The 21,462-nt window shown below is 35.4% G+C and overlaps 1 protein-coding gene across 1 annotated transcript in view; it reads left to right on the plus strand.

Moving 5' to 3' along the window:
* Positions 1 to 21,462, plus strand: part of STPG2 (sperm-tail PG-rich repeat containing 2) — a 368,665-nt gene that overhangs the window by 14,201 nt on the left and 333,002 nt on the right. The window contains exons 4-5 of the mRNA XM_010848351.1: positions 5,397 to 5,555; positions 7,446 to 7,607. Of these exons, the coding sequence (XP_010846653.1) occupies positions 5,397 to 5,555; positions 7,446 to 7,607 (321 nt within the window). The remainder of the gene's footprint in view (positions 1 to 5,396; positions 5,556 to 7,445; positions 7,608 to 21,462) is intronic.

Raw genomic sequence — 21,462 nt, forward strand, 5'->3', positions numbered from 1 at the left:
GCTCAGCCTTCTTCACAGTCCAACTCTCACATCCATACATGACCACTGGAAAAACCATAGCCTTGACTAGATGGACCTTTGTTGGCAAAGTAATGTCTCTGCTTTTGAATATGCTATCTAGGTTGGACATAACTTTCCTTCCAAGGAGTAAGCGTCTTTTAATTTCATGGCTGCAGTCACCATCTGTAGTGATTTTGGAGCCCCCCAAAGTAAAGTCTGACACTGTTTCCACTGTTTCCCCATCTATTTCCCATGAAGTGATGGGATCGGATGCCATGATCTTTGTTTTCTCAATGTTGAGCTTTAAGCCAACTTTTTCACTCTCTACTTTCACGTTCATCAAGAGGCTTTTGAGTTCCTCTTCACTTTCTGCCATAAGGGTGGTGGTCATCTGCATATCTGAGGTTATTGATATTTCTCCCAGCAATCTTGATTCGAGCTTGTGTTTCTTCCAGTCCAGCGTTTCTCATGATATACTCTGCATATAAGTTAAATAAGCAGGGTGACGGTATACAGCCTTGACATACTCCTTTTCCTATTTGGAACCAGTCTGTTGTTACATGTCCAATTCTAACTGTTGCTTCCTGACCTGCATATAGATTTCTCAAGAGGCAGGTCAGGTGGTCTGGTATGCCCATCTCTTTTAGAATTTTCCATGGTTTATTGTGATCCACATAGTCAAAGGCTTTGGCATAGTCAATAAAGCAGAAATAGATGTTCTTCTGGAACTCTCTTGCTTTTTCCATGATCCAACGGATGTTGGCAATTAGATCTCTGGTTCCTCTGCCTTTTGTAAAACCAGCTTGAACATCAGGAAATTCACGCTTCACATATTGCTGAAGCCTGGCTTAGAGAATTTTGAGCATTGCTTTACTAGCATGTGAGATTAGATAATGTAATTCCATAAATTCCTTCCACTTTTTTTTTTTTTTTAATGTCTGACAACACTAAAGGTAAAATTCTCAGTAGGGAAAATCTGGTCTGGTTTTATTATGGACCCACACCTGTGATTCCTAGGTCAGGGGTTCCTGTGTTTGGAAGTTCTTTTTAAAACACAAAATACGGTAGGTTTGATTATCCCAAGACTGGTAAAATATGCTATTTTGAGCAAATAATGGAAGGGATGCTGGACAGAGAAAAGCAATAGATTTCCATTACGTTTCATGCTTTGATTGCCTAGTTCTCCTCTCTCAAATGCACACGACATATACACACTTCTTCCTATATATGTAATTTTAAAAGTTCAGTTATTTTATGTGTATTTTAATTAGTGTTTTGCTACTACCTGTAAAGATGGTATTATAGTGTCACTGCTAAATGAATCCTGGATCTTTAGATTAAGACTGCTTCTTGTTCTTGATATTCCTGTTTCATTATTCTGCAGTTTATAGATTTGATGGTAAATATAACATGAGCTTTTATAAAGAAGTGGTTGGGAGTGTGGGCTCTGGAGCTAGACTACCTAGACTCAAAATCTGTCTCTGCTTACTAGCTGTGAGACTTAATCTTAACCACTTAGTCTCTTCAGGCCTTTGTTTCTTCGTCTATTAAGTAGCGGCAGTAATTTGGTAGGCTTTTTTTTCCTAAGGATTAAATATATTAATAAGCATTTAGAATAGTACCTAAAAGTACTGAAGGTTGGCCTTCAGTAAATTTTAACAATTATTAGTGTTGCCATTTTACAATAGAAAGGAGAAAGTAATAGAAGGAAAATTAAAAAAAAAAGTGACGTATGAAGCAAGGAAATATAGGTAAGGACCTGTTCTGTTTCTGTAACTGAACAAAAGGCTATAGCTTAAGATTTTCCCGTTACTCATTCCATGTTCCTTTAACACGAACTTTATCTGGTGGAGTTCTAAGCCTAGTGAGATGAATAGACTTCAGATCTAAGGTGTCTGAGTTCTTGGTTCTTAGGCTTGCTTTTTGTCCTTTAAATAAACTTGCTCTTAGCATTTTCACCGACAGTTAGAAGGCTCTGCAGGGTGTCCCATCTTCCATCCTACCACACTCCTGGTACTCTTTAGTCCTGTTTTTCTGTCCTAGTCAGCACAGAAAATTAATTTCCCCTGTCAATACACAGACCTCCTTGTTTTGTTTTCTGCTTGGTAGGAAAGAACTTTAATGATCACTTTGGTGGTTTCAACTTCCACTTCAGGGGAACATGTCTTGCTTTTCCACGAACTCTTAAAATTTCCAGAAAACTAGAGCCTAGAGCACAAAAAGCAAAACATTAAATAGTGGGACATTAGATGTAGTCACTAGAAGTGTCACTCCTGCTTCCACTCCCTGGCTTACAGACCAGACCAGCATGGGTCTATGGGCTTGCTGGGTCTTGCTGGTTCTGACAGTATTTCCCTCATTAAGCCTGTTATGTAATTGTAGTATTCAAAGGGGGAAATACAGTAAAAATACATAATATATAGGTTTCAAACTTGTCAAATGTGATAGTTATCAGGATGTTGGAGTGTTACTTTAAAACTGATTTTAGTCAATTCTCTTGTAAAGTAATATAAAGTACAATTTAAGTAAAATTTTATTTTATTCCCAATTGGGTACATTTCTTGGATTTCAAGAGTAAGAAATAAGGAAGTGTGCTTTTTTGTGACATGGGTGATCTAAGAAAAAGTTCTAGTATTCTCTACTTTTATCCTTAAAACTATAAGCAAATGCCTGGAAAATATTGATTTCCTTGCTCTAAAAAATGATTTATTACTTATTTACACAGTTGCTGATAAGTTTTAGAGTTTTAAGTTAAATTCTTGTAGAACTTTTAGAAGTTCAAGAAGCGTGAATTTATCATACTATTTGAAAAATAAAAGTCATTTCATTTTAAACAACAATAGGAAACATGTTTGTAATGTGACATAGGTTACATGTTATGTAAATAATATATTAGATAATAAAGGAGTAATCTTACTGGAAATTAATGGGTATATTTGGTAATTTATTTTTATACTTTTCTTTTGGAAGCATAGATTGAAATGTTGCTTTCTATGGGCGGTTAGTAAATATCATTTGAAGACTTCAAATGAAATGTTAAAAAACCCAAAATGTGGGTTGTATTTGTGAGGGCCTGCCTCCACTGCTAAATGTAGCAATAGAATACTTGTGGAAAAGTTGAAGCTTTTATGAAGGCAGAAGATTTAGGAGTTGAAATTTTTTCCCCCTATTTGGTCTTCTCTGTTTCTCTCTTCCTCTTATGGTCATTTAACTTTGGCTATGGTTGTGACCATTATTCTAAAGTTGGAGGTGGGGCATAATTTTTGCCTTTATAGCTCTTGGCCAGTTATAGGCAAAGCCGTTTCCTTTAGCATATCTGAAGTATGTAAATTTTTTTCAAGAGGAAAAGAAAAGTAGCAAAGAACATAAAGGACATTTGCTTTGTAGAAAAGAACGAAAGAAAATTAAGAAAATAAAAGAAGCAGAAGAAATAAATTTACAAAGTGCAATTCTGATCCTTTGATAATTAACCCATTAAGTCACATACTTTGTTTTGTTCATATCCTATTTCCTAGGATGATTCCCATTCCAAAAATTCAGTACAAATTTCACTGTTTTCTGGTTGTCTTCTAGCATTAGACCTGTTTCTGCAAGGTAGATACCATTTCCTTCCTTCCTACATGAGAATGGCCCTGGAGAAGGAACTGGTAACCCACTCCAGTATTCTTGCCTGGAGAATCACATGGACAGAGGAGTCTGGTGGTGTAGAGTCCGTGGGGCTGCAAAGAGTCGAACGTAATTGAGTGACTAACACACACACACACACACACACAGAGAAGAATGGTTCTAGATATAGGGATCTATTTCCCGTGCTTATATAGTTTATGTCTTATTTTTCATTAACTAGGCCTAGTAAGAGATCTCCAAATCTAGGTTTTATTTTTGATTGAAGAGATATACCTCATTAGAGCTGAATGATAGGCTGTCATGTGTGATACAGTGCATAGGTTCACACTTTAGATGAGACTGTGCCTCCTATAGTGTTGAGAGATTGCTGACAATATAATAATTCATCACATAACCATAGCACATAGACAAAGCATAGTTCTCAAGAAAGACTAAGACCGCTTTCTCACACATGTTTATATAAAATGTATTATTACTTGGTAATATGATTTTGACTCAGTTATCTGATGTATGGAAGTTCCCTTTGTAAACTCTTGTGAAATTTGTAGAACTGGTAGTTATGAATAATATGAAACATACCCTGGTTAATTTGTATGCAGTTAAAAAAATCAGATTAGAGCTATCTAAACTTCTGTTGAAGTATTCAATATAAATTCAAATTCAGTTTGAAATGTCAGATCTTAGAGACTATACTAATGGCTGTCAAAGAATGAAAATTTGGAGATCTTCTCTTCATATGATTTTATATTTTAATTTAACTTATTAAATTTTTTACAAAATCATTAATGTCTACCATTATAGATCCAAATTCTTTAAACATAGGAATTGTGATTTTATTAAATCAGTAATCAAGTAGTGAATTGAGTATCTAAGAATAATTTGACTCTTTTTTTTTTTTTTACCAAAAGAACTCTTTTGTGTATTTCTTAAACTCTGAATAAAGCCTAATAAGGTGCAAACTAGAGATATGCTCAGTCAATAGTGATTGTGAACAATTGACATGAACACATCGTGTGAAAAAGTCTGTTGGTAAACTAATAACTTAAAAAAACATATCTGATCAATCAGATGCCAACAACTATGAATATGAATCATCTTTGAAATGACTGATCTGTGACTGTTTATTGAAACTAGTATGATGGAATTTTATTTGAATTAGCTGGCTTTTAGCCAGTTGATAACTTTCTGATTCTAGAGAATCCAGATATGTGACATGGAGAGTCCTGGAAGATTCCTTCCAGGACTCTCCCTGCAATAAACAGTGTTTAGAACTAATCTGAGCATAAAAGCAAACTGTTGCCAGTAAAACTGCATTAACATCCCTGGAAATGTCCAAAGTGTTATTCATGAAAATAATTAATCCTAAACAAGATTGGAAGGCTTTCTTCCCCCCTGCAGTATGAGAATTTATCTCATTTCAGAGGTTTAAATTCTCCAGAGACCTATAAACAAACATGCACTCTTTATTCTTGCTCCATAACTTTGGAGATTCCTTTATCTTTGATATCTGTTTTAAAACTGAGTGTTGCATTCTTTTTGAGTGTTCAAAGTACAGGAAATTTTAGTTTGAGTTTGCCATTAAAACTGACAGCTGTATTGTCATCCTTTCTTATTAATGTCTCATTAGAGAACTGTCTTCAGTCAAGAGCCTTAACTTTCTCCGGCTGAGTTTTAAAACTAATAATGTTCATATTAACATGTAATATTTATCAAATAGATATTGATTTAAAACTGTTTCTTTTAATTCATGTTTTTCCTGTCCAATTTAGTGTAATATAAAAGGAGGCCAAAGTCTACAAAACCGGGAAAAGCGTTTTAAGAAGTTTATTTCAGATGGTCCAGGGCCAGCAAGCTATGATCGATCTTATCCTGGAACATTGGCTGTCGTGAACAGGAAAACTCTGCAGGCTAAAGAGCGTCTTCAGTCAGTATGTTGCTATTTTGATTTCTGTTCCTAATTACTTTTTTTTAAAGTTAAAATAATGTAGAAATGGTATAATGTTTTATGTGATAAGTACATTTAAAAAATCTTATGGTGATAATTATCTGGTTTATTAGTATCCATATGTAGTTCATAATTAAATGAATACTCTGTTTACAAATTTTAGTTTTTTACCTGTATTAACATTTGACTTCATTTTTGCTTTTGATAAAAGTCTAATCTCTTCCAGTGTCTGAGGTGAACAAGAAGTAAAGGAGATTTTAAAAGTTGCCATAGTGATTTACATCTGTATATAGAGGTGTGTTAAGTACTGTTAATAATATAGTGAAAATTGAAACATGACTCCTGAAATAAATAAGCTTAAAATTTAGGTGAGAGAGAAATATATAGATCATTAATAATATAAGATGAAATATGACAGATGCTAAGTGAATGATCATGTGATTAAGTGCCATAGGAATTTAAAGGAAGACTGATGTATTATGGGAAAGCATAGTTTGGAGATGGTTTATAGCAGAGGTTTGTTTTGAAGCATAGGATTGCAATATCCTCTCCAGAGGATCAGTATATTCTTAATAAGTAAATTTTCAGATGACTAAATCATTTAAATGCCAGTATTTTATTTGATATTCTTATACCAGATGTGTGTGTTAGTTGCTCAGTCTTATCTGACTCTTAGTGACCCCATGGACTGTAGCCTGCCAGGCTCCTCTGTACATAGAATTCTCCAGGCAAGAATACTGAAGTGGGCTGCCATTCCCTTCTCCATTGGATCTTCCCAATGCAGGGATTGAACACAGGTTTCCTGCATTGCAGGTGAATTCTTTACCATCTGAGCCACCAGAGAGACCCTATATTTATACTAATATTTCTAATATATGTTACTCCTTCTTGTTTTTATTTAAATTATAAAGTAGTTTACATTAAAGGAAATTCTGAAAAAACAGATAATCACCTGAAAACTTCTGACTCTTAACACTGATAATTCTGTTAATTTTTTTAGTGTTAAACTGTATATGTATATGACTTTATTGTAGTTGTTCTTTCGTCACTAAGTTGTGTTTGACTCTTTTGTGTCCCCATGAACTGTATGTAGCCCGCCAGGTTCCTCTGTTCATGGGATTTTCCAGGCAGGAATACTGGAAAGTGTTGCCATTTCCTTCTCCAGGGGATCTTCCTCACCCAGGGATTGAACCCCCATCTCCTGCATTGGCAAGTGTGTTCTTTATCACTGAGCCATCTGGGAAGCCATATGACTTTATACACTGACATATAATATTACATAATTTAAATAGCTATAGTCAAAAATTTAATTTTAATTTATATTTTTGATTTCCATTTAACGTTATATCAGATATTTTCCTTGCTACATAGTCTGCAAAATTAGGATTTTTATATAGGGCATTGGTAAGATGATTTACCTGGGAAGGAATGAAGCCAGGAAATGTTACAGAAAAATGTAAAGTTTGTTTTGGCCTGGCAGATACTATTATTGCATAGCAATTCCACTTGGAATTGCTGATTGTTGATGTGACTGTAGAAATTAATGCCCATTTTTGAAATCACTAATACTTGCTTTACTAATCAAGATAAAAAACAGCCAAGTGAGAGAGATTCCTTACCTCTAATAGTGGCTTAAACAGTAGTTTGGTTTGTATTATGGTTATGTTACTATTTAATAATAGTTTGATTAAATTTTGGTTTATATTATGAAGACTTGAATTCACTCTTTTAAATTACTTTTACAGACATTTTTGATTTATATTGTGAAACTCATGAGGTCAATATTTAATAGTTGTCTGTTGTAAATTTTAATATTTTATTATTCATTCCTTCTCTTGTCTTTGAGTAAATAGTATAATTTTTTTTTTAACAGAAAATGTCAAGGTCACTTACAGTTTCCAGAAGTGTTTATGTTCCTTCAATTCCTTTTGGACGGTCATACGGTTATGATATTAATGAGGATGACAGTATCGTAAAACATTTACCACCTGCTGGTGACAGCACCTTAGGTCCAGCATACTATAAGCCTCAAATTGTAAGTATAGTACATTTCACATTGACAGTTGGAAGACCATTTATGATTTTGCATGTTTTAGTTAAGGTAACGCTAATTGCATAACAAATAGACCCCCAAATCTCACTGACTTAATACAGTAGAAATTCTTTTTCTTTCTCATTCATATGGGCATTTCTTGTTGATAAGAGACTTTCCTCCACGTATAGATTCAGGAACACAGGCTTATTCCATTCATGTTACTGTCATCTCCAAGGGTCTTGGTGTCATATGCATCCATCCTGCAGAAGGGAAAGAGGACAAAGAACGGCTAGGGGGTTTCTTTCTAGGCTAGGCCTGGGAGTTCGGGGCACACCGAACTTTATATTACGTTTGTATACCTCATAATATAAAGGTATAATATAAACTGCCAAGGAGTCTGGGAAGTATAGTCTAGCTATATTCCAGAAAAAGAGGAAGTAGGTTTAACTTACTAAAGTCTTCTGCTGCATTGTGTAAGCATATGCAATACATAGGTATTCTTTTCCTGAATTTGAAAGGGAAAAAGCATTTTATTTATAAAATAATTTGTTTTTAAAAAATATTTGTCTGTACCATGTGGTGGCATGTGGGATCTTTATTTGTGTCATGTGGGATCTAGTTACCTGACCAGGGATTGTACTGAGGCCCCCCTACCTTGGGGCTGTGGAGTCTCAGCCACTGGACTACCACGGAAGTCCTATGACAGAATTTGAATCTAATAAGCATTATTTATTTCATAAGTGATCATTAAAAAAGATAAGGAGTCTCCCTCTGATTTAAAATATCAAACATAATATAGCAGATCCATCTTATCCAGGTTTTAAATTTCAAATGAGCAAAAACTTCATTCAGTCAGTTGAAATGTATGCATTATCCATGAATATAGATATGTCTGGTTTTACTTCATTACAAGACTGAAGCACATTGTGCTTTGAATCTGTTGTATTTTTATACTTTTATGGGATCTGGAAGAAGTAATCCTAGTGAGGAAAATGGCAAATTTAGGGTACAGTTAAGGAGAGGCTGAAGAGACATCTTGGGCAAAGAAAAGGTATATTCAGAATTTGGCTTAGCTTTTATTCCCAGTACTCTCTAATGTTTAAACATGTTTTTGGGTGTAGACTTAAGCACCTTGTGAAACCATTTAATTTTTGGTAACAGGTATACTGGGGCATTTTAGAGTCTTAGATACTTTGAATTGTTAAGTTTTTATACCTAAAGTATTTTTATTGTAATTTATATAATTATACATTGACTAGTAAAAACATAAAAACAGATAACCATGTACCTACCATCACATATAATACATAATAAAATTTTATTACACTTCAATTAGCTATATTTTAAAATGTGTGCTTGCTTGCTCAATTGTGTCCAACTCTTTATGACCCCATGGACTGTAGCCCACCAGGTTCCTCTGTCCATGGGGATTCTCCAGGCCAAGAATACTGGAGTGGGTTGCCATGCCATCCTCCGGGGGATCTTCCCAAACCGGGGATGGAACCCAGGTCTCCTGCATTGCAGGCGGATTCTATACTGTCTGAGCCACCAGGGAAGCCTGTATTTTTTAAAAAATATATTATTACAATTATTACCCTGCCCAAGTTCCCTCCCTGCTTTTGTCACCCTTTGCAAAAGTAAACAGTGAATCTTTTAGTTCAGTTCAGTTCAGTTGCTCAATCATGTCCGACTTTTTGCAGCCCTGTGGACTGCAGTACGCCAGGCCTCCCTGTCCATCACCATCTCCTGGAGCTTACTAAACTCAGGTCCATCAAGTCAGTAATACCATCAAACCATCTCATCCACTATCGTCCCCTTTTCTTCCCACCTGTAATCATTCCCAGCAGCAGGGTCTTTTCAAATGAGTTAGTTCTTCACATCAGGTAGCCAAAGTATTAGCATTTCAGCTCCAGCATCAGTCCTTCCAATAAATATTCAGGACGATTTCCTTTAGGGTGGACTGGTTGGACCTCCTTGCAGTCCAAGGGACTCTCAAAAGTCTTCTCCAACACCACAGTTCAAAAGCATCAATTCTTCAGTGCCCAACTTTCTTTATAGTCCAACTCTCACATCCATACATGACTACTGGAAAAACCAAAACTTTAACTAGATGGACCTTTGTTGGCAAAGTAATGTCTCTGCTTTTTAATATGCTGTCTAGGTTGGTCATAACTTTTCTTCCTAGGTGGAAGCGTCTTTTAATTTCATGGCTGCAGTCACCATCTGCAGTGATTTTGGAGCCCCAGAAAATAATGTCTGTCACTGTTTCCATTGTTTCCCTGTCTAGTTGCCATGAAGTGATGGGACCAGATGCTGTGATCTTAGTTTTCTGAATGTTGAGTTTTAAGCCAACTTTTTCACTCTCCTCTTTCACTTTCATCAAAAGGCTCTTTAGTTCCTCTTCACTTTCTGCCATAAGGGTGGTGTCATCTGCATATCTGAGGTTATTGAGATTTCTCCCTGCTTGTGCTTCATCCAGCCCAGCATTGTGCCTGGTGTACAATATATAAATTAAATGTGCATGGTGTACTGCATATAAATTAAATTAGCAGGGTGATAATATACAGCCTTGACATGCTCCTTTCCCAATTTGGAACCAGTCTGTTGTTCCATGTCCAGTTCTAACTGTTGCTTCTTGACCTGCATGAAGATTTATAAGAAGCAGGTCAGGTGGTCTGGTATTCCCATCTCTTAAAGAATTTTCCACAGTTTGTTGTGATCCACACAGTCAAAGGCTTTGGCATAGTCAATAAAGCAGAAGTAGATGTTTTTCTGGAACTTTCTCGCTTTTTTGATGATCCATCAGATGTTGGCAATTTGATCTCTGGTTCCTCTGCCTTTTCTATATCCAGCTGTAACATCTGGAAGTTCACGGTTCATGTCCTGTTGAAGCCTGGCTTGGAGAACTTGGAACATTGCTTTGCTAGTGTGTGAGATGAGTGCCATTGTGTGGTAGTTTGAGCATTCTTTGGCATTGCCTTTCTTTGGGATTGGAATGAAAACTGATCTTTTCCAGTGGCCACTGTTGAGTTTTCCAAATTTGCTGGCGGATTGAGTGCAGCACTTTCACAGCATCATCTTTTAGGATTTGAAATAGCTCAACTGGAATTCCATCACCTCCACTAGCTTTGTTTGTAGTGATGCCTCCTAAGGCCCACTGAACTTCACATTCCAGGATGTTTAGCTCTAGGTGAGTGATCTAGGTGAGCTCATAATGGAGTGATCACACCATCATGGTTATCTGGGTCGTGAAGATCTTTTATGTATAGTTCTTCTGTGTATTCTTGCCACTTCTTCTTAATATCTTCTGCTTCTGTTAGGTCCATACCATTTCTGTCCTTTATTGAGCCCATCTTTGTGTGAAATGTTCCCATGGTATCTTTAATTTTCTTGAAGAGATCTCTAGTCTTTCCCATTCTGTTGTTTTCCTCTATTTCTTTGCATTAATCACTGAGGAAGGCTTTCTTATCTCTCCTTGCTATTCTTTGGAACTCTGTATTCAAGTGGGTATATCTTTCCTTTTCTCCTTTGCCTTTCACTTCCCTTCATTTCACAGCTATTTGTAAGGTCTCCTCAGACTACCATTTTGCCTTTTTGCATTTCTTTTTCTTGGGATGGTCTTGATCACTGCTTCCTGTACAATGTCACGAACCTCTGTCCATAGTTCTTCAGGTACTCTATCAGCTCTAATCCCTTGAATCTATTTGTCACTTCCACTTTATAAGTGTAAAGGATTTTATTTAGGTCATGCTTGAATGGTGGCTCAGATGGCAAAGCATCTGCTTGCAGTGCAGGAGACCTGGCTTCAATCCCTGGGTTTGGAAGATCCCTGCAGAAGGAAATGGCAACCCACTCCAGTACTCTTGCCTGGAAAATTCCATGGATGGGGGAGTCTGATAGGCTACAGTCTATGGGGTCGCAAAGAGTCAGACACAACTGAGCGACTTCATTTTGAATGGTCTAGTGATTTTCCCTACTTTCTTCAATTTAAGTCTGAATTTGGCAATAGAAGTTCATGATCTAAGCCACAGTCAGCTCCTGGACTTGTTTTTGCTAACTGTAGAGAGCTTCTCCATCTTTGGTTGCAAAGAGTATAATCCATCTCATTTTGGCATTGACCGTCTGATGATATCCATGTGTAGAGTGTTCTCTTGTGTTGTTCAAAGTGGGTGTTTCCTATGACCAGTGCGTTCTCTTGGCAAAACTCTGTTCCAAGGCCAAACTTGCCTGTTACTCCAGGTGTTTCTTGACTTCCTACTTTTGCATTGCAGTCCCCTATAATGAAAAGGACATCTTTTTTGGGTGTTAATTCTAGAAGGTCTTGTAGGTCTTCATAGAACCGTTCAACTTCAACTTCTTCAGCATTAGTGTTTGGGGCATAGACTTGGATTACTGTGCTATTGAATGGTTTGACTTGGAAACGAACAGAGATCATTCTGTCATTTTTAAGATTGCATCCAAGTACTGCATTTTGGATTCTTTTGTTGACTATGATGGCTACTCTGTTTCTTCTAAGGGATTCTTGCCCACCATAGTAGATATAGTGGTCATCTGAGTTAAATTCACCCATTGCAGTCCATTTTAGTTTACTGATTCCTAAAATGTTGATGTTCACTCTTGCCATCTCCTGTTTGACCACTTCCAATTTGCCTTGATTCATGGATCTAACATTCCAGGTTCCTAAGCAATATTGCTCTTTTCAACATCAGACTTTACTTCCATCATCAGTCACATCCACAACTGGGTGTTGTTTTTTTCTTTGGCTCCTTCTCTTCATTCTTTCTGGAGTTATTCTCCACAGATCTCCAGTAGCGTATTGGGCACCTACCAACCTGGGGAGTTCATCTTTCACTGTCCTATCTTTTTGCCTTTTCATACTGTTCATGGGGTTCAAGGCAAGAATACTGAAGTGGTTTGCCATTCCCTTCTCCAGTGGACCATGTTTTGAATCTTTACTACATTTAAATAACAAATATTGTTGTAAATGGTATCATCTGGTATGTAGATTGCTTCCTATTTCACTTAATGCTGTATTTTCTAGATTTAACTATATCAATATATTTTATCTATTTTATTCATTGTTCCCAGTTAGTGAATTTCTTTTTAAAAAAAAATTTATATGTTGAAAAAATTTAAGATTGGGAGAAAAGTAACAAGAATAATACAAGTAATTACTATATACTTTTCACTTAGATCCTGCAGTTAACACTTTATTACATTTTCTTTGTCATTTCCTCCATATTTATTTCTACCCGTATTTTCATTAAGCAATTTGAGAGTACTGCATTTCAAACATTATGCCCCTTTATACCTAAATACATTAATGTAGAATTTCTAAGAACAAGAATCTCTATTATTAGCACAATAATGATCAAAATTGGAAAAATTTCATTCATATAATGCTATCATCTAATCTATAAGTATTTCTAAAGTATTGCTAATTATCTCAATGAAGTTCTTTAAAAATGAGTTTTGGTCTAGAGTCTTAATCTAGTATTATAAGCCACATTTAGTTGTGTCTCCTTAGATTCCTTTAATTGGGAACAGTTCTTCAGTCTTTCGTTGTGTTTTGTAGTCTTGACTTTTTAAAGAGTACGGAGTGTTTATTTTGTAGAATATGTTTCCATTGTGGATTTGTGTATGTTTTATCATGATTAGGATAAGTTTATCTTTTTGGCTGGAATGAAAGTGATGTATCAGTGTATCACATAAAGAGGGATAGGATGTTTACTTATCTGGTAATTGGTGATGTTAACTTGAGGGGGTGTCTTCTAGTTTTATCTACTGTAAAGTTACTATTTTTAAAAATTATAAATATTTTGGAAAAATTACTTTAAGAATGAATATATATGCTGTTCCTTATTTAACATCCATTGATGATGCCTGAATCAATTTTATTGTGATATTTATTAAATTATGGTTTTCTAATTCTATATTTTCTTTTAACATTTTTTGTTGGCATTTTAAAGAATGGCTTTATGTTCTTTCTCTTTTATGTATTTATATCAGTATGGGTTCTTAAATTCCTGTTTTACTCCAAAGGTTATAATTTACTGCTCTCACTTTTTATTTTGAAGTTAAAATTATCTAATGTTTGACCCTTGGGAGCTCTTTAAATCTGCTTATTGTGTTTTTGACATTCATTGAGCATTTCTTTATTTTATGGCACAATAAAATACACCAGACCCATTTTGTTTTTTCCCTGCCCCAGTTGTTCAAATCAGTCATTTCCTCAAGGAACCCGACTTTTTTAGTAGAGAATAATATTTCAAAACAATATCGGTACACTAGGTATGTTTAGGATATCATTCCTTCTAGGCCATCTCAATGGACAGAGTTATAAATCTGTACTTTTTATTACTTATTAAAAACTTTGAGCTTATATTGATCTGATTCCAGTTCAATGCCACATGTTTATTCCAGTATCTCCTTTGCCATATTTGATCTCCCTTCTCTCACATAACCTGGCTCACACTGTTCTCAGTATAGTTACTTATTTGCTTAATCTTGTAAAAGACTGAAAATGGTTTCAGGATTGAAAACCATTTTAAGACTGGAGAAGGTACAAAGTTCTTACCTCTATGTGACCATGCGGTTCTATACAAGTGGGAAGTGAAAGCTCAGACAGACTTATAAACTGCCAACTTGAATGTTCAAGGTGTGTTTTAACACATGCGCACAGCATGTCTGCAAAGGTTGGAGGCTTACTGGAAGGACATTAAAAACCCCTGTCCAGCCATTACCCGGCCAATTAGCTAACCAGACTGACTTTAGTGAACACACATGACAGAGAATGTAGAATTTAGAGAATTATTTCAGGAAAATCATAGAACAAAACAAAAAAAAACAGAATTAGGGGCAGGAGGGAGATTCTGATTTTTGATTTTCCTCATTGAATTATCTCAGATGTCTGGTTTACAACATAATTATGAGACATACAAAAAACAAAAAGTGTATGATCCATATGCAGGAAAAGAAGCAATTGTTAGAAACTGTTCTTGAGGAAGCCAGGATGTTGGACTGGCTATTAGTAAAGTCTTTGTATCAGCTAATTTAAATACAGTCAAATAAATAAAGGACTTGGGCTTCCCAGGGTGCAGTGGTAAAGCATCTGCCTGCCAATGCAGGAGACACAAGAGACATCAGTTCAGTCCCTGGGTCAGGAAGATCCCCTGGAGTAGGAAATGGCAACTCACTCCAGTATTCTTGCCTGGAAAATAGCATGTACAAAGGACCCTGGTGGGCCACAGTCCACGGGATTGCAAAAAGTTAGACACAACTGAGCAGCTGAACACATGAAACATCAAACATACTAACATAAACATGGTGAGAGTCAAAGAAAGAAAAAGGGCAGAGAGAATATTTGAAGAAATAATAGCTTGGAAACATCCCAAAGTTGATGAAAAATAATCTGCATGTACAGGAAGCTCAATGAATTGCAAGTAGTATAAATTCAAAGAGATGCACAGCTAGATATAACACAAAATGTTGAATACCAAAGACAATGAGAAATCTTGAAAGATGCGAGAGACATGACAAGGAATCCCTAAGAAGACTAAGAGCTTACTTATCAGAGAAAATGGAGGCTGGAAGGCAGTGAAGTGATATATTCAAAGTGCTTAAATAAAAATCATTGTTAATCAAGAATTCTATAGTCAGCAGAAAAATTCTTTGAAAATGAAAGCAAAATTAAGATTCCCAGGTAAACAGAAACCTATAGACTTTATTTCTAGTACTGAAGTTCCTCAGGATGAAATGAAAGTTTATTAGATAATAGCTCAAATTCTATTTAAAGAATTAAAATACAAAGGTGAAGGTAAATAGACAAGCTGGTATGATTTTATTTTTGGTTTATAATTCCTCTTTTTTGAAAATTTCTGTTGATTGTGGAACATAATAGAGATACATTATATGTTCAAATACAGATATTCTAAGACCTGATAGGTTGCTCCGTAAAACTTACGAAGAACCAACTTACCTCTGGTAAAAAGGAGAGTAAGGATTTTGAGGTTATAGGTACGTCTCCTGTTCGCACCCTGAGAATCCCCATTTCTTTGTGGCCATGTGGCCTTTTTGTCCCAAGGTTATTTTGCGCCCCCCTCTCTATGCCATACCTGGTTTTCCAGGCCTTGACTGGCCTATCATCCTGTCAGTCATATAAAAAGAGTTTTCATCAACAGATAGTGCTATTATCTTAGATATTTGAGTAAGATATGCTTAGAAGAACAATGGAGATAGTTCTGTAAAAATTGCACTGGAATGAATGGCAGTCCTGTGGTCTGATACAAGTATATTCTGCCCAAGGTAAAGGACAATGATGAAATGTAGTGTAATGGAACTGGACTGCCTGGGTTTCTTTCTTTGCTTTTCTGCTTAATAGTTACTTGTCTTTGACCAAGTTTCTTCAGCTCTTTATGATGTTTCCTTATCTAATGTATCCTGGGAGAAAACTTTGATCTAGCACATTGAAATTATCAATAATATTTCTTTTTCACAATAGTCATTGGTCCGTGGTCTCAGCTTAAACAGTTCTCTAGTCTTAAATCTCAAAATGTTATTCTTGTTTTAAAATTGTATGTTTTATATATGCTATTTCTTTGTTTCAGAAGAATATATCATCTATTAAAAGGCTTGAATAATGCCTCCACGCTTTCCTAGGTATATAAAACCTTTTTCACATGTGAATAAACATTAACATATAACTTTTGATTTCTTTTTGGTTAAATTCTTATTTATAGAAGAGAAAAATAAGAAAACTTATAATTTTAATAGGTCAAATTTATCTGATGCCATGTCTTAGTAGTTACTGAGTCAGTTCAACTTGTATTTATTAGAATAAAAAATCTAGATTGAATTTAAGAAAACATGTTTGTAGAAACATAGATTTACATATAAATTAAATACATAATTGTTAAAATTCAAGAAGATTCAACAAAGCATAGCTGGAGTAGCTTAGTAGCTGGAGGCTTAAATTTCTTGTTTATTCTTGCAAAAAAAAAAAAAAAATAGGTGCCTCACAGACTATTTTCAAATTGATACTGTAGAAATGTTAATTCAAGTATTACCCAAATTTCTGATAATTCTGTATATTTCTTTAGCTGCTTTGTGAGCTTATACTATATGTGGGCTCAGTTTCCAGATGTAAATATTAATAGAAAATTGAGAAAATAATCCAAGGGATAGGTAATTATTGTGATTATTCACTGAGTCATTGAAATAACATCTGCTGAAGGTATTTTATATACCTTAACTATGGAAGTACCTGTAAAGTTAAAAGCTATATAAGACTCAAGCCACCAAATAATTTTCAGCTATATTTAATCTATAAAGGGAAATTCTGTATGTTATTTTGTATAACATTTTGAATTATAAAACTTGACTTCTTTCTCTTTTTAAAAAGAAGAGCCCAGGGAACTATTGGAAATTTGCTTTTCAGAGGTGGATTTTGCAAGCAGGGTTTTGCGGCTAGAATTATGACACTTACATACTTGCTAATAATAACATGTTGGGAACTACCTGCATGCTGCCACACTGGAGTGCAGTCTATTAGTGTTTGAACTGCTGCACCTTGGGACTTGTAATTCTTCACAAATTCTCTTTCTTCACTTAATTATGGAAAAGACATGAGGAGAAAGTTTCATAGCCGCTTCATTTATTTCACTGTCAGTGAAAATGGCAGTCAGTAATTCTTCAAGTTATATTACATCATTCACTTAAAATAATGGAGCTCCTTGCTGAGTTTGCTTCAATTAAGTCATATTTTATTTGCTAATGATTTTACAAGTTAACAATGTCCTTGAAGGACGGTATTGTCAACACATCTCGACGTAAAGAGAATGTGATACAGAACTAAGAGTATGTCAATTTATTCTTTATTTTCTGTCTGTGTTTTAAAAAGACTTTTAAATTAATTTTCCAATTGAACATTTACGTGAGAACTGCAAAGGTTAGTGAATTAAGTAGTTCACATGGTTTAAATGAAATAAATTTCAGTGTATACACAGGAAAAGGATTTTGCTGGTGTCTTGAATGGTGTGTGTGTGTTTAAGTATGTTTGTGTGTGCATAATCTTTCCTTCTGTTGGATTAGTTTTAAGAATTGTTAAATAGTTAACCTGCAAAATCCCAATGATTAACCTGAAGAAAGCTTCTTGGACCTAATTCTACTTGATTATAATTTCTCCTGAAATGCTATGTTGAAGCAGTTACTATAAAACTAACATTTTTTCAGTTCAATTCAGTTGCTCAGTCATGTCCAACTCTTGACTGCAGCACGCCAGGCCTCCCTGTCCATCACCAACTCCTGGCGTTTATTCAAACTCATGTCCATTGAGTCGGTGATGCCATCCAACTATCTCATCCTCTGTCATCCCCTTCTCCTCCCCTCTTCAATCTTTCCTAGCATCAGAGTCTTTTCCAATGAGCCAGTTCTTCACAGCAGTGGCCAGTATTGGAGTTTTGGCTTCAGCATCAGTCCTTCCAATGAATATTCAGGACTGATTTCCTTTAGGATGGACTGGTTGGATCTCTTTGCAGTCCAAGGGACTCTCAAGAGTCTTCTCCAACACCACAGTTCAAAAGCATCAGTTCTTTGGCTATCAAATTTTATAGCCTCAAATTTTTTAGGCTATAAAAATATAATGTTAAGGATGGTTTGTCGAAATGCTCTGTTTTAAAATACGAGTTTTATTTTTAAAAATCTATAAGCTATAGCAAATCAATAGATACACTCCTGCCTGAAAAATAGAAAATATCTGGCACATCTAACCTGGCTATATTATATTAAAAGGGAGTTCTACATTTATTTTATTACTTATTATGCCTAAAATCTTCACAATTATGATATTTTGCTTTATTTCAAAGTAAAAATAAAGTACAACACAAATGAGAAAACTTTCTTTCTGACATCAAAACTGTATATGGACTTTAAAATCCATGCCTCTATTAAGTAATTTCATTTGAAAGGTGGTCTAGAACATATCTTAGCAAAAAAAGTGTTGTATGGCTCAGCGCTCGTTCCTTTCTGAAGCCCTCTGGGGTGCAGTAGTCTTCAGAGTTGCCATTGACCCAAAGGAACAGGCTGCTTTGTAGCTACTCTAGTGGCTAACATGGTTTTTGCAGGACTCCTCTTTTACCATATGCTGCTCTGTTGGTCATGTCAGGCTGTGCTATTTTTCTGTGCTGTTCTGCTAGGTGTTATGGTGTTTGTCTTTGCACACTAGACCCAAAGCCTTTGGATGGTCTGACTACCTTTATTTCCTTTCTTAATTTTTTTTTCAATTTTATTTTTAAACTTTACAAAATTGTATTAGTTTTGCCAAATATCAAAATGAATCCGAGAGGTGCTAGAGTGGTATAAGCTCTATGTGTTAGAGAGATTGGTGGGATAGCTCTTTTAATTTTTATTTATAGCTCTGTTCCTTCTAGGATTGACAAGGATCTGGGCTTGGGAATCATATATCAACCTATTTATAATAATGTCATCATCTTGATTTGGTGCTTTATAGAGTGTTATAACTACATAATGTGTTCAAGCTAAGCATCCCTAGTGAAGAAGGGAAATACTTCTCTGCTCTTTGCATTGTAGTTTGTTAGAAGGAATCTGTATACCAATAAGCTAAGCACAGCAAGATGACTTACAGTTTGAAATCTTACTAGTGGAAATAAGGATCAATCCTTTTTATTTATGTAACAAGTTTTCCCAGGCTTCATTGGATTGTGGGTACTAAAGAGCGTCACAGTTATGTTAGTAAGTCAAATATATGCATATTGTCTCCTCCTGTTGATGTGGTGGAACTGAAGCCTTCTTCAAAGTTCTCCTTCGCAGAAGCTTCTAGAAGGGCTGTCTCAACTATGCTCCTGAACAAGTCTGTTTCCACTGAGACAGCTTCTCCTGCCCCAGGCACTTTAGTCTCTTGCCAGATGGTGCTCTCTGCTGGGCATTTCTGCCCATGTACTCCATCACAGTGAAAGCTGCATGATGAGCTGAGGTGAAGTCAGGTGATAATGCTCTTCTCTCTGTGTTATACTCTAATAGCTAGAAGGGTCTAAAAGTAGCACTGCTTTTTACCAGTGTTTTAATGAAATAGATCTTTTAGATTTTTATCATAGTCCTTTTGCACTCCACAGAACACAGGCATAAATCCATTGGGGGATTGTGTTGTAGAAGGCAAATTCAGTCAACGGAAAAGACTACGAAGTAGTAAGCATTGCCACTCTTGATTTTCTTACTGGATGTGGATTATCATGATTAGCTGCTTCCCATAGGATTAGTTTTTGCATTTACCTTCTGGTTGATTTGTTCTGTTGATTTGAATGTCACTGGACATTCCAAAATATGTCTGAATCTTATATGGACATAGCTAGTAACTCCCTGTTTCTATACCCTCAGCTCCAACATCCTCTACCACCCCAAGAAAGGAGACTTACTGTAATTCAGTTTCTGTCTCAGATTACCGTCTGTGATGCAAGAATCAACAAAGGTTCCATTTCATTTTATTCAAACATCAAAGTTCTGTCAGATGGTGTTTGCCTCTGTTTAACTGTTTAAGGTCAGGTGGGTGTAAAAGGAAAAGTTTAGTTTTATTGATTTTTGTATTTTATAGTATTTGAGGGCTAGTTGTTAGTGGTGAGTTCTAGGAAATAAAAGATGTTTTCGCATAGTAGGAAATCTTAGTGCTGTAGCAGCTTATTTTTGAATTTTGTTGTGGCACCTTTCTGGAGTGATGCCTGTCTAACTAGGAAGTCTGTCTTTGTTAGGGCCTAATGGCAGTGCTTCCAGTTTATTTCCAACCATCTGTGGCAGGAATGGAATGGGTTTTAGCATTCTTTCTTCACTTCACGTAATGGCACTGGTGCAAGTAAATCTCGAAGGTTATTAGTAGTTTTGAGAATTACTCTGTACTCACTACCCATGAGTCTCTCCTTACCTCTAGTATCTATCTTGCTGGGAATATTAATAGGGTTCAGCTGAGGTTTCTTTCACATGCAGCGAGGTCTTTTTCTGGTTCTAGTCTCTGCTGTGCTGTATTTTCCAGAAATTCCTTGGAGTGGAATGTGAATGTGAATGATACCTTCTCTTAGTTTCTGAAGGAAAAAAAGAGTGAAATTCTTTCAGTTGTGTCCAACTCTTTGCGACTATACTGTCCTTGGAATTCTCCATGCCAGAATACTGGAGTGGATAGCCATTCCCTTCTCCAGGGGATCTTCCCAATGTAGGGATGGAACCCAGGTCTCCCGCATTGCAGGTGGATTCTTTACCAGCACTGATAATTTGAATCTATTTTACACTCTTCTTTTGAGGCTCTGATGGGAATCTGATTCAATTCACCAGTCGGAACTAGAATTTTGTCTTCTTAACATTTAATCGCTATTTATTTAATTAATATTGCTTATAATGGTAATTGAGAGAGATTGGTTCCACTGTTCGAGAATAGCAGTGATCACCTAGAACAACTGGCATGCTGTTTTATGCAGTTAAACTACAAATTTATGTTACTGGGATTTTATTCATTGTATTTGTATATTGTTTTAATAATCCATGCCTATTTTAAAGCTGTATTTTTACAAATATGAATTAAAAGTGAAATAGACTAGAGTTTAACTTTACATCAGTTAAAAAAATAAGATTTTATAAATTTTTTAAATGATTTTTAATGTTTTTACTCAATATAAGAGAATTCCTATAAGAAACACTACTGTTCTTATTTCATATTATATTATTAGTGTCTAATGAAAGCAGGTGTTTTTAACTTCTCTGAAACAAAATCTTCAGTGAGTCATGCTTAATTTTTTTATATTTATTTATTTATAAATAATATATATAATATATATATTATATATATATAAAATAAATA

The sequence above is a fragment of the Bison bison genome, unplaced genomic scaffold (genome assembly GCF_000754665.1).
Source record: "Bison bison bison isolate TAMUID 2011002044 unplaced genomic scaffold, Bison_UMD1.0 scf7180017864263, whole genome shotgun sequence".
Taxonomy (NCBI): domain Eukaryota; kingdom Metazoa; phylum Chordata; class Mammalia; order Artiodactyla; family Bovidae; genus Bison; species Bison bison.